This window comes from Onychomys torridus, chromosome 11 (assembly GCF_903995425.1).
Source record: "Onychomys torridus chromosome 11, mOncTor1.1, whole genome shotgun sequence".
Taxonomy (NCBI): domain Eukaryota; kingdom Metazoa; phylum Chordata; class Mammalia; order Rodentia; family Cricetidae; genus Onychomys; species Onychomys torridus.
In genome coordinates this window covers 25,141,097-25,154,719 of record NC_050453.1, presented here as the reverse complement: position 1 = coordinate 25,154,719, position 13,623 = coordinate 25,141,097, and the positions used below count along the sequence as shown (strand labels likewise).

The 13,623-nt window shown below is 40.8% G+C and overlaps 1 protein-coding gene across 1 annotated transcript in view; it reads left to right on the top strand.

Annotated features, from left to right (window-relative positions):
- The window catches only part of Rgs5 (regulator of G protein signaling 5), a 41,728-nt gene extending 28,363 nt beyond the window's left edge, over positions 1-13,365 (top strand). The window contains exons 3-5 of the mRNA XM_036202817.1: positions 527-588; positions 10,656-10,822; positions 12,374-13,365. Of these exons, the coding sequence (XP_036058710.1) occupies positions 527-588; positions 10,656-10,822; positions 12,374-12,535 (391 nt within the window). The 3' untranslated portion in view covers positions 12,536-13,365. The remainder of the gene's footprint in view (positions 1-526; positions 589-10,655; positions 10,823-12,373) is intronic.
- The last annotated feature ends 258 nt before the right edge of the window (positions 13,366-13,623 follow it).

Sequence of the window (13,623 nt, the reverse complement as noted above, 5' to 3'; positions counted from 1 at the left end):
AAATAAGTGTAGATTTTATTTTTTTAATTATGCTTCCAGTGTGGGGCAAAAATCAAGCTGTCTTCCATTAGTCTTCATGAGATGACTTTGGCATTGGGGTGTAGAACCAAATACTATGTGTCAAATAAGTTGGTGGATAATGTGTGGCATTGTGTAACATAGATTAGTTTACCTTCTGTGAAGGGACAATGGATTTTATTAACCCATTTTTAAAATAACAATTATCTCTGGGCTCACTCCTCTATGGAATATATAAGACTATTAGACATGGCCACAGGGCAAATAGACTCTACTTCCAAAAAAGACCTGTCTGGTCAGATTGTTTGGAAAGCAATAAAAATGCACGGTCAATACCAGATGGCCAACAACAGCTCATCTGGCTCAACTGGGAGAAAATAATCCTTCTGCCCCTGTCCAGAGTGTTGTATCATTCCCACCTAAGAAAACCAAACTCGAGTCATTGTCATGCATGTGGTTAACTTCCTTCTTACACCCTCTCCCTTCTCTGTACTTCTCATTGATCTAGGCCCTCGCTGGACGAGGCCCTGCAGTGGCGCCATTCCCTGGACACGCTTCTCCACAACAACTGTAAGTTCACCTGGTTCTCACGAGGATCAGATGGGGGACAGACACAAAGCACCTTCATTCTCCTCATGTCCTTCTCCAGTTTATGGTCTGAACAAGCGAAGGGCATCTTGAGACTGGAGTTGTCCAGTTGGCTAGAAGGGCAAGTCACTGTAAGAGCATGTGAGGACAGATGTTTGGGGCTCCCTTAATGCCTGTCCTTGTTTGCTTGTATAAGCCACATCACATTCCTTACTGGTTAAGATTGGGTCTCATGAAGTCCAGGCTGACTCTCAAACTCACTATGTGTCTGAGGGTGACCTCGAACTCCTGATCTTCCTCCCTCTACCTTGAAATTACTGAGATTGCATATAGGCATCACCCTCCCTGCTTCTGTATGCTTCTTCATGTTCTCCTAAGTGAGCCAGATAAACCACCTCCCCTGCTTTGCCTCATAGATTGAGAAAGACAAGATTTAGTGTCAAAAATGTCTTTGAACAAGCCATGAACATCTGAACTCAGCCTGCTATCAACTGCTCTTGTGACCTAATAAGATTGCTGTCTCTACCCTTGGCCGACTCTCTCCACACCGTGCTTCCTCTTTTGTTAGCCTACGTTTTAGAGCTTCATTTGAGATGCAACAAAGATGCACATTCTTTTCTGGCTGAAACTGATACATTATTTACCTTTCCCCTATGCCACAGTCCTTACCAGTTCCCAAGGCTTACAGTCTCAAGTTCAAATTTCCAATGTTCCAGATATACCATAATAACCACGTGGCTGGTCATCAGGCACATCCAACTATTCTCTGTTTATGTGAAATTTCTACATGTAAACCAAATCGACAGAAATACCTTGTTCTCAGATCTTTTATCTACTGAAGTTCTCTTTCCTGAAGAGGTAACCCCAGTGACAAATGCCTAGTCTTCTTGGCCATTTAGAAAGAATCAGTCACTCTAAAGTTCCAAAGCCATTCATCAGCACATCTTTCATGGTGCTTAGCACTTGTTGTCTGTTTTGTTGTTTTCATTTTGGGACAGGTCAAAAGCCTGTTGACAGTCAGGATCTAGTCTTTTTGTTCTGGGCAATTTCAAAAGACAAAGTGCATAGTCTGGGGTGGGGGAGATAAATATCTGTTGGCCGATTCATTCTAAATTTGTGACCAACTTACAATATCCAACTTCTGCATTATAAGAATGGACTAGGAAATTTTGTTAGATACTTAGGGAAAAAAACACAAGGATTTAAAGAATATTTCTTGTTGGAGCCATCATGAATAACAAAGGCAGAGTAGATGACAATGACTGTATGGTCGAGTTTATATAAATATCTTGAAAACAAATTTTTATTTTATGTGTGTTTTGCCTACATGTACTTATATACCTGAAATTTATGCCTGGTGCTAGTACAGGCTAGAAGAGGGTGTCAGATCCCCTGGAACTGGAGTTACAAAATGGGTATAAGTTGCCTTGTATGTGCAGGGAACCAAACTCAGGTCTTCTGCAAGAGTAGTAAGTGTTCTTCACTACTGAACCATTTTTCCTAGACGTTACATAATAATTTTCAATTTGTTTATGATAGAGTAACTTCTGCTTACAAGTAAGAAACCTGGCACTCTGGTTTTTGGAGTAGAGACCCAAAGTCTCTGACTTGAAAGATTTGATTCACATTCATTTCTGATTCTCTTTTTAGCCTTTTCTTTCTTTCTTCCTTCCTTCCTTCCTTCCTTCCTTCCTTCTTCCTTCCTTCCTTTCTTTCTTTCTTCCTTCCTCCCTTCCTCCCTCCCTCCCTCCCTCTCTCTCTCTTTCTATCTATCTATCTCTCACTCTCTCTTTCTTTCTTTTTCTTGCCTTATGTTAAAGAAGGTACCATACCCTGACACATACAAAGTGTTCAGTGAATATTTTTACGAATGAATGAGCAAGTTAATTGAGTTTGTTTGTTGTAACTAGAAATTCCATGAATGTAGAACAGCCATATAGAACAAAAATATTTGTATTGATTTATTGGTTTGTCTTACTCTAGTAATTTGGGGGCCAGTAGCATTTTGACATGGTGAACTGGTAAATTATGAAGGTTAAGTAGCCTAGATAGGGGTATTTGCTGCTGTTATAAAGAAACAAGAGTTAGCAGAACCACGCTTTCAGAATTCTTAGGAGAGAAGATACATATCAATGTGTCCATACACATTCTTTTCACTCACACTAATTCTTAGGTCCACACACACATATATTTTGATTTTAAGAGTGCAGGGAACTATTAGAATAAAAAAGCTAAGGGTGTGAGCTAAGCCAGAAGTAAGTAATGTTAACACCTTAACACCATTGTGGGAGCCAAAGTCTTTCCAATTGCAAACAGATGATTATCCTAGTGTGAGCTTGAGGTATGAGTATTTCACAGTAATATTTTCTACTTCTCAAAGGAGAAATTGTGCTTGTATCTATGCATTTGCTCATACATATGTATAATTTCCTCAAAGCAGTAAGTGAAAAAGCATTCAGTAGCTAGTTTAGCCAATGCTTTCCTTAAAAGTGATATCTATCCATTCAAAAGCTCCATCAATTAAAGTGCTTAAGGTATGGGTGTGAAAGATCCAACAGAAATGAAGAAACTGTGCCTTTAAGGGGGGGATGAAACTATGAGTAAGACAGGCTATCTATTATTACTGTCTGCCCCTCACTTCCCCATTATATTTCTATCATTGCCTCTCCTCTCTGATTCTCTCTGTGACTCTTCTTTCTCTATGTGGTTCTTACTGTTACATCTCTGCTCTATTTATCTCCAGTCATTCCTAAGGAGGAAGCATTGAAGGACAGGTATGCCCAGACAGTTCTATGTCAGCATCCAGAAGCTTCAGCATCACCAGCCTAGAGAAGCAGTATGTGGCCTGTTACCTGCATATCTGCCATTATGCTTCGTGGATAACTATAAATCCAGCTATGGCTGTTAAACATCTCTTACAACATACTCTCATTTGAATCTGTTGAAACTAATAATCTCTTATCAGAAATAACTGATATTAGCTGTGATTGATGCAAAAAGATTAAGAAAGACAGATCCATTCAAAAATGTACTACTCTAGACATAAGGATCCCTTTCTGCATGCTTGACTTGAGAAATTTAAACCATTTAAAGTTGAGCATGGTGGCTCATATCTGTAATTCAAACTCTTGGGAGTCAGAGACAGAGGATTGCTGTGAGTTTAAGGATAACTTGGGATACATGGTGAGTTCTGGACCCATCTGAACTACAGAATACAACGTTGTCTAAAAAACAAAACAACAATGACAACCCCCCCCCCCATACATTAACACTGAAGGGTAGGAGTATCATTTCTGCTCATTCATAAAGAACATTTTGAATTCTTTGTGTTATATAGGCCATTGCCTCTCCAAGTTGATAGTTACAAAAGCCTTCATTAAATCAAAATTTTATGTAGTAGAAATAAACCCTAGACAGTTCAACAGTTTCTCATTAGCAATGACCTATTTACTCAAATTCATTTTAAAATTATTTTATGTATTAGTAAAGTGTGTGTGTGTGTGTGTGTGTGTGTGTGTGTGTGTGTGCGCGCGCGCGCATGCACATGTGTGGGGAGATCAGAGGGCACCTTACAGGTGTTGATTCGCTCTCTTCACTGAAGTTTCTGGAATGGAACTCACCAGGTTTGCACATCCAATGCTTTTGCCATCTGAGCCTTCTCACTGGCTCTAAAAATGATTTTTAATCATTCAGGGTCTTTGACTTTGTCCTTAAAATACATCGCATTCTTATAAGTTTTGCCTTCAGTTCTAAAACAAGAGCCATCTGGTTTCATTTGTTAGGTCCATAGGGCACACAAGTATGTTGATCTTTAAAAACAAAAATAGATTGCACATGGGAGCTTATATAATTCCACTCTAGCACCATCAAAGACACTGATTCTCCCACACGAGCATTTTTAAGAGCCAAAAGGGATAAAGCCAGTCTGTGGCAGCAGTTTTTATTTGGGTTCTCATTTCCCAAGTGTTGTTAAAGGTCAGAGCATTTCCTCAGACAATCCCCCCCGCCCCCGTGGGCTGGACTGTTCCTCAACGCACAGAAGGGCTGGCTCCAGGCTCATCCTTTAGTTCCCATCTTCACAGACTGCCTTGGCTTCTTTTTCTTTGCTTTCCGGTTTTCTTCCCTCTACATCCTGGTCCATCATTCTCATCATCTCACTGATGGACAGCCATGATTTTTACTCAGGACAATGATAATAATGAAAGTGATATGAGAGATATTTTTTGCTCATGTATACCTTGTTCATATATGTATCTATACATTATAAGAAATTTGCATATATTGGTCTATTTAGTGATTGTAATAATCTTGGGACTTAAGTACAACAATCATTTCTATTTTTCAGAAAAAGAATCCATTACTCAGAGAGCTGGGTAGCTTGCCTTTGACATACAATGCTATGACAGCAACAAACTTGGGCTTTTAGTTTTCTTATAAGCTCATGTTCTTTGGTTCTGTGGGTTGGAGGGATATGCTGATTTCATAGTTTATTGAGATCCACTACGAAGTAATTGGTGCATATATGTATTTGAGGAGGGAGATGGAAAAGGGGAAGTGAAAATAAGGAAAACTCAAATAATTTACAGCCTAACGGAAAAGATGGCCGAACAAGCAGGCATTCCCAACTGGGATGGGAAAAAAAAGAAGAAAGCTATGTCTCCTCTTCATTGACAAAAATCCTCAAGAGTGAGCAGGTGGCATTAGGAAAAAGATGGTGTCACAGATGAGGCAACATTTGGATTGGGTGTATAATGGTGACAAATAGCAATTTTTAATTTGGTATAAATTTTAATTTATACCAAATTAAAAATTCATCAAGAAAGCCAGTGTGGATTGAACTTCATGAAAATTATGCTTGGCACCATATAAAAGCTATGCGTGAATTATTTTGTCTTTTTCCACAGCCCTGTCATGCAGGTTTCTTTTACATTTCAGTTTAATTTGCATTTAACATATAAAATGACAGAGGCTCTGGCAGGCAAAATGACTTATCCATGTCACTGTATAATAAAGTATGTCAAGATTCACCACTAAGCAATCTTGGGTCTAAATCCTGAGCTTTGAACCAATAAATCATGCCATGGTTTTTAATAAGTTGCTAGTGCCATTTCAGTGTTCTCCACCAATCCCTCTCCACAGAAGTCTTTGTAATAATCTCATTTTCAAAGTTTTTAACAATCTGACTTAGGTTCTCTAGTTCATTTAATGCTCCTTCTATCCTCAGAGAGGTTTTACAGGTGGGTCCCCTGCTTCTGTTATAGAAGACTGTTACTTTGCTTTGCCTAATGTCAAAAGTTGCTACCACTCATTAGTGCCAGCTCTGAGATTATAATGCATGGGTACCATATGATGTATGGGTACCATACCCACAGAATGCTTATAGCCAGTCATCAGATGGGCTTCATCAGAGTACTGGATAGTGGGATGGATGCCTGGGTACGTTGAGGGGTAATTTGAAGCTCTCGGCTGGCTCCTACAGGCCCCATAGTGCTTTCTTGGGGTTGTGTGCTGGACTTCTGTGGTGTGGAGTCCCCAGCTAAAAGAAGTGGGGTAAGAAAGATATGTGTGCCTCGTAGAACAGGGATATTTGGCCTGGAATCTTTTCAACTCTTACTCAAAAAGGACACACACAGGGGTGATGGGAATTCAACAGGAAAAGTCTCTGAGGAGAGGACCAATAGAAAACCAGAGGCCAATTGTGGAAAGTTGACTAGAGGTGACCGTGGAGGAGTCTACTTAGAGAATTCACAGAGTGCTCCAGAGCTAGATGGGAGAAAGAGCAGCTTTAAATGGCCCCTGGACCAGTAGGGCATAAAGCTGTTTTATATGTTTCGGTTTAAGGTGCATACATTGACAAAAAGCCTTGAAATGGTATTGTGGAATTCACCAGAGCATTGAAACCAGTATTCAGGACATAGGTCTCTGCAATGAAAAGCTAGTTCACAAGTTCATTTCCTGCTGTGAACTGAATGCTAAGACTACTGAGGAGCCCTGACAGTAGTCTTCAGGTCTGAAATAACAATGTTTGGAAGGACTGATCTTCATCGCAAATTTTTACAAAGTGGAATGGGTGACTCAGGGTGTCTGATAATGTATAAGGCTGAGAGCCAGTGGGGCTGAGGGCCAGTGGGGCTGTGGGCCTGTGGGGCTGTGGGGCTGAGGGTCAGTGGGGCTATGGGCCTGTGGGGCTGTGAGGGTCAGTGGGGCTGTGGGCCTGTGAGGCTGTGGGGCTGTGGGCCTGTGGGGCTGAGGGTCAGTGGGGCTATGGGCCTGTGGGGCTGTGAGGGTCAGTGGGGCTGTGGGCCTGTGAGGCTGTGGGGCTGTGGGGCTGAGGGCTAGAGGGGCTATGGGCCTGTGGGGCTGTGGGCCTGTGAGGCTATGGGGCTGTGGGCCAGTGGGGCTGTGGGCCTGTGGGGCTGTGGGACTATGGGGATGTGGAGCTGAGAGTTTTCCACAAGCATATTCCATGGAAATACTTTCTCCTCTGCAGTCTGAAATCTGGTTGTATGGATGCTTATATGACCTCATTTCCTGGTAGCTAAAAAGTGACTGGAGAGTTTTCCCATTGCAAAAGAGATCATCCAACACATCTATTTGAAAAACAAGGAGAAGTTTAGCAATGACAAGGATAAAACTGGTCTTATTTCTTTCTTAATTTTTAAGTGCAACAGCCATTTCTATTTTTCGAAAAAGAATCCATTTTTCAGAGAGTTGGGTAGCTTGCCTATGACATACAATGTTATAACAGCAACAAAATTAGGGCTTTACTTTTCTTTAAAGTTCATGTTCTTTGGTCCTGTGGTCTGCAGGAATATGCTGATTTCATAGTTCATGTTGAACTCCAAATATCACTAAATTATGATTAGTAACACCGTAGAAACTACAGTGGGGACAGGAAGAAGAAACATGCCTAGAGAAAACTGTTGAAGACACATGAAGGGCTGTTCCTGCCTACTCATGTTCAGTTGTTTCTAGTATTGGTCGATGGTAGTGTCCTAGAAGTGTTTCTAGTAGTGGTCGATGATAGTGTCCTAGAAGTGTTTCTAGTATTGGTCGATGGTAGTGTCCTAGAAGTGTTTCTAGTAGTGGTCGATGGTAGTGTCCTAGAAGTGTTTCTAGTAGTGGTCGATGGTAGTGTCCTAGAAGTGTTTCTAGTAGTGGTCGATGGTAGTGTCCTAGAAGTGTTTCTAGTAGTGGTCGATGGTAGTGTCCTAGAAGTGTTTCTAGTAGTGGTCGATGGTAGTGTCCTAGAAGTGTTTCTAGTAGTGGTCGATGGTAGTGTCCTAGAAGTGTTTCTAGTAGTGGTCGATGGTAGTGTCCTAGAAGTGTTTCTAGTAGTGGTCGATGGTAGTGTCCTAGAAGTGTTTCTAGTAGTGGTCGATGGTAGTGTCCTAGAAGTGTTTCTAGTAGTGGTCGATGGTAGTGTCCTAGAAGTGTTTCTAGTAGTGGTCGATGGTAGTGTCCTAGAAGTGTTTCTAGTAGTGGTCGATGGTAGTGTCCTAGAAGTGTTTCTAGTAGTGGTCGATGGTAGTGTCCTAGAAGTGTTTCTAGTAGTGGTCGATGGTAGTGTCCTAGAAGTGTTTCTAGTATTGGTCGATGATAGTGTCCTAGAAGTGTTTCTAGTAGTGGTCGATGGTAGTGTCCTAGAAGTGTTTCTAGTAGTGGTCGATGGTAGTGTCCTAGAAGTGCAGAGGAAGGATTAAATTGCCAAGTGTCTTCCTTGGGTCCTGAAATCAATACTGAGCCTAATCCCAATTCATTTTCAACCTGGCCATTCTCTTCCATCTGAATTGAGTGTGGCTGCAGGGAAGACCAGGAGCAGCATGGGAGGAGTAAAATTGCCCTGGGAAGGTAGCTCAGTGGTCAAGTGCTGCCTTGTGTAAGGTAGAGGACCAGAGTTTGGCCCCTAGAATCCATGTCACTGAGTACGAAGTGGGAGTGATGACCCGGCTGTAATTGCAAGCTCGGAAGGCAGAGGCAGGGGATCCCTGGAGAAAGCTGCCCAGTGAGACTAGACTTACCAGCAAGCTCTGGGTTTGACTGAGTTCCAGTCTCAAAGAATGAGGTGGAAGGGCAGTGAAGATTCCCAACATCAACCGGGGCCTCCACATGGGTGCAACACATGTGCACCAGCATCCAAGCACAACGTATGTACCAACACACATATACACATGAACACACACACACACACACACACACACACACACACACACACACACATGAAAAAAAATGGCCCTGTATCTCTGGTCTTATCATCACATATATTTTGTCCAATTCATACAACAGATAATGACCAATAAATGAAAATTTACAGTCTATAGACGAGAGAGCAACAGGTGTTCAAGAAAAAGAGAAATGGGTTGAAATTGGGTCAAAAAATTAATATAGAACGAGTTACCTATACAGAAATAATGAAATGTAGACATGCCCTGTCAAGGCAAGTAAGGAGAAGCCTGTCCCCTGAAGTTGATGGCAGTCATTTCTGACTTCTGGCTTGGAAGGCAGATGGCATACCAAGGCCATGCTGCCAAGACTGGGACCTTGGAATAGCCTGTGGAAACTAGAATTGTTTCCTCTCCTTATTTAAAAACCTCCAATTTCCTCCATAATAGTATGATTCACTTCTTAGATATACAGTCGTTAGGATGTTGGTTTAAATAGTTTCATGTATATATGTGTATATGCACACATTCTCATTTCTTAGTCAGAGAAAAAAACAGCATACATTTAGATTTATTTTTCTTTATTTTTCACCTCCAATACCTTGTTAAATCCTCTTCATGAGCTCTCTCCATCTACTATTTGGGAGGTTAGTACTAAAGGAAACAGGAAAGGGTAGGGCCCAGGAATCAGCATATGTACACAAATAGCATCTACAACTGTTTACAGACTCACAGTTGTTCTATTACATTTGATAACAACTACCTGTTCGTGACAACTTCATTCAGATACCGATTTGAATATTGCTAATTCACCTTCTTTCAGTCTGAACTGAACTTAGGCACCTTGTGTGACCTTGTAGCTACTCTTCAAAGGTTTTCATTATATAGATGTTCAATGAGTCTCCTCTTTTTTTTTTTTTTTTTACTTTCTCCTTTCCTTGGAATCTCTAAACTCGGCTAGGGAACCAAGCTTATTACATTTATCAATGTGGTATATTGCACTCACTCAGAATTCATCAGTAAAAAGAGGAAACAAGAGAATAGTTTTTGGCACCCAATCATTATAGACATTACTCATTTTGACAAAATAAAGTTTTAAGTATGTTCTTTGGGGCTAGGAATATAGTTTTGTGGTAGAGTGCTTACGTAGTATGCATGGGGCTCTTAATTCAGTTTTCACTAAAAATACAAGTTTCCTTTGGAATTGATGTGTGTCCTGGATGTCATTAGTATTGACTGAGAATCCTCGGTGTCACAACCATTTGTCACCTGACTGTACACTGCATTTACTTGTGTAAAAGATGGTGAGGTAAAGTCCTCCGTCCAATGTCTGACTGCATGAGGAGCAGAGCTGTTCTCTGTTGCCTCTGCACCCCTTGAATGAAGAGATAAAGGCAGATGAGGATGGACTAAAATTCCGTTCATGAGACAGCACAATCAAGTTTTTCTGGATCATCTCTAGCATCTGTGTTCTAGCCTTATGTTTTTCTCTCAGTTCAAGTAGACGAGAGAGCAGGAAGCTCTTAATGGAAAGTTCCTGTTCCAAGAAACAGAATCACACAGCTTCTGTTAAGTGCCTTAGGATAATAGACAAATGTGTGAGATTACAGAATCAGATAGCTTAGTTTTAAGTACCAGCCTTGCACTTACTTGCTGGACAGTTTAGAGCAGTCACTTGACTTCTATGACCTCATTTACAAAATAGAACACTTAGGGTTCCTGCTCTTTGGGTGTATAGTAAGAATTAAATGAGTTTCCATTTGCAAGATTTTTTTTTTTAACATCAATGGCAGAATGTACTGGAAGTAGAATTGTTTCTTTTTTAGCTAGATATAGAGTTTGTCAAATCAGTTAATGAAATCTCCCTATTGACTTTTTACTTCCTAGATGGACTTGCCACCTTCAAAAGTTTCCTGAGGTCTGAATTCAGTGAGGAAAACCTTGAGTTCTGGGTTGCCTGTGAGGAGTACAAAAAGATCAAGTCCCCAGTCAAAATGGCGGAGAAGGCAAAGCAAATTTATGAAGAATTCATCCAGACTGAGGCCCCTAAAGAGGTTGGTACTACTGGGTAGGTGGCCAAATCAGCACATTCCCAGGTGCACCTTCATGAGCTGTAGGCACAACATTTGGAGCTAAAGGCTATCTGTACTTGTGATTAGACTACCTAGTAAGCACCTACTGAATACAATGGCAGTGTAACTGGGTCAAGTGCATTTGACTTAAATGCTGTACAAAACACTGTGCAGCCAATGGCTACTGGAGTCTCTCTTCAGTACCATGCAACCAACCTTAATTAAGAAAGTAACCAATGTAAGATTTGGGATGAAATGTGAGGTCTAGTTCCTTCCCTTTGAAATGTAAGAATGTCAACAACTGTTTTGTAAAGTTATGAGAATTAAATTAAACAAACAGTAGATGTGAGGGAAAAACCCACATGAATGTGCCAACTAATTGATGCCAGTGAGTCCCTTGTCTAGCCTTTGACATTTGTTGAGGCAACGGGACTTCCACTCATGGGAACCAAAACGATACAAAGTAATAGTGAGAAAGGTATTTAAAGCCAATATACCACTAATTGACTGCCAAAGAGCAGATATGTTCAGGTTTCAAGAAAGCTTTGGGGAAGTCTGCTCTTATCTTTGCCATCTTCAATGAAACCAAACTGAAAAGCTTGATGAAAAATCCAGGATGGCCACAGTCAGACCTGTCTATCTAGTCAGGTCCCGTATCCCACATGGTTTTCTTGAATCCAATGTGGACATTGAATTGTCATCAAGGTTTGATGTCAAGCACACAGGTGACTGAGTGAGCCTTTTGAGTAGTCAGTGATCTATTACAGATGATTTGTAAGAGGAAAGATTCTCTCATCTCTCTTCTTTTGCATATGTGATAAATCTTATAGAAGCAATGTGAGATATTTATTCCTTTGGCTATGTAGTGTCCTTAGCTCATCTTTTCAAGAGACAGATGAGGGTATGAAGATGTAGCTCAGTTGGTAGAGCACTTTGTTAGCATGCAGCAGGTCTTGGTTCAATCCCTTGGCACAGACTAACCACTCAGTAGATAAAGCACTGGCTCTTTGCTGTGTTTCTTATATGGTTAAAACTGCTGCATACTGGTTTGTTTTCAGGAAGACCGGTTCTAAAGTGATGCCAAGGGTCCCAGGCCATGAACTGTTCTTCACTATCATCAGAAGGCAGGAAACCTAATGCGTAGAAAGTCTCTATAAAATCAAACATTAGTTCACTTGCATTCAAATTTGTTTGATTAAAAGCACTTATCAGACAGATGGCTGTGAGCCACTTAACTTGGATATAATCTTAGGTGGCTGTAGGATGCAATAGTGTAGACATAGATTGGCTACTGGTGGAGGACACCTGATAGTTGTCTAATGCCAGTTGGCTCTGAACCTGAGTCATGTGATCACTGCAGGCAGCATCAGTTGCTTCACTCCATTGCTTCTGAAACAGCAGTGGTCTTTTTTACTTTGCATGGCATGCCTTCTATTCTGCATCTAGATGGTGAAAATTCTGCCCCTCTGGCTGGTACCCTCATCAAATCCTGAAGCCTAAGCTGACTCAGTGACCCTGTTTCCTGGCCCACAGGTGAACATCGATCATTTCACTAAAGACATCACCATGAAGAACCTGGTGGAACCTTCCCCGAGCAGTTTTGACCTAGCCCAGAAAAGAATCCATGCCCTGATGGAGAAGGATTCGCTGCCCCGTTTTGTGCGCTCTGAGTTTTATAAAGAGTTGATCAAGTAGTAATCTGATCAATTATCAGATTTTTCAGGCTTCAGAAATCACCCTGTGAGTTGACTCACATCCTCTGTAGTAACATAGCATCCCCCAAGCACCTGCACATTTTCCCATAGCAGCTTTACTCCAAGATACCCAAACAAAGGCAAACCCTACACTGTGTTGCTAACTCTCCTGTTCATGTTGGTTGGAGTGTGGGTCTGTTGGCCTTCACTTCTACTTCTTCTTTCTAACTGCTTTGTAATGAAGGTCTATCTTCCAAGTTTCTGTCAGCCTAAGTCACAGAAAAAACAAAATTCTGCTTAACATAAAGCTGTCTGTGAAAAGAATAGGTGATAGATTGTTCTTTTAACTGGGCTGAAAAGAGAAGAAAATGCAAGGGTCCCCTTTCAAGGGGTTTTGACTGGTCTTGTTGATTGTTTTAATTAGCATCCTCTAATGATTTCTGAATTCGGTTATTAAAAGGCATGAAGCTGTTTATAAGGCAGCCACCATTTGGTTTTTAAGCAAGTACATTGTTTAACATACTGATCTTTCCCTCCTAGAGTACCTTTGTGTTAGCTAGACATTATAAAGAAGAGACACAATAAATAATATGCTTTATAAAATCAGTCTGAACAGAATACATTTAAATTTAGCCCTTCCACCTCCAAATCATGAGGAAAAAAGGCAGCCTTTGACTCTCTGAATTAGAAATGCTAAATACCCAAGAATCTGATTGAGCCATTTCTTGAATAATGAAAAAATTTTTTTTACTTCAAATATTGTATTTGTATTAGTTGAAATATCCAAATGTCTGAAAATACCCAAAGAATAAACTAGATATTATACACTCACCCAGATTTCTCCTGTTTTGGAGACTTCAATTAATTACAAACTGTGTGAGTGGCTAGGCTTGCCAATGGAGGGTGAGGTGGGTGGGAAGGATGCCTCAAGGGCAGTGCTATGAGGCTACAAAAGAATGCAAGAAGGCATGCTTCTGCAGTCAATGGCAGCATTATATATCCATATATCTGCCCTATCTCTATGTAATTTTAAATTTAAAGCAATATGTACACATATATATTCTTCTAACATATAAGGCAATAAATGGG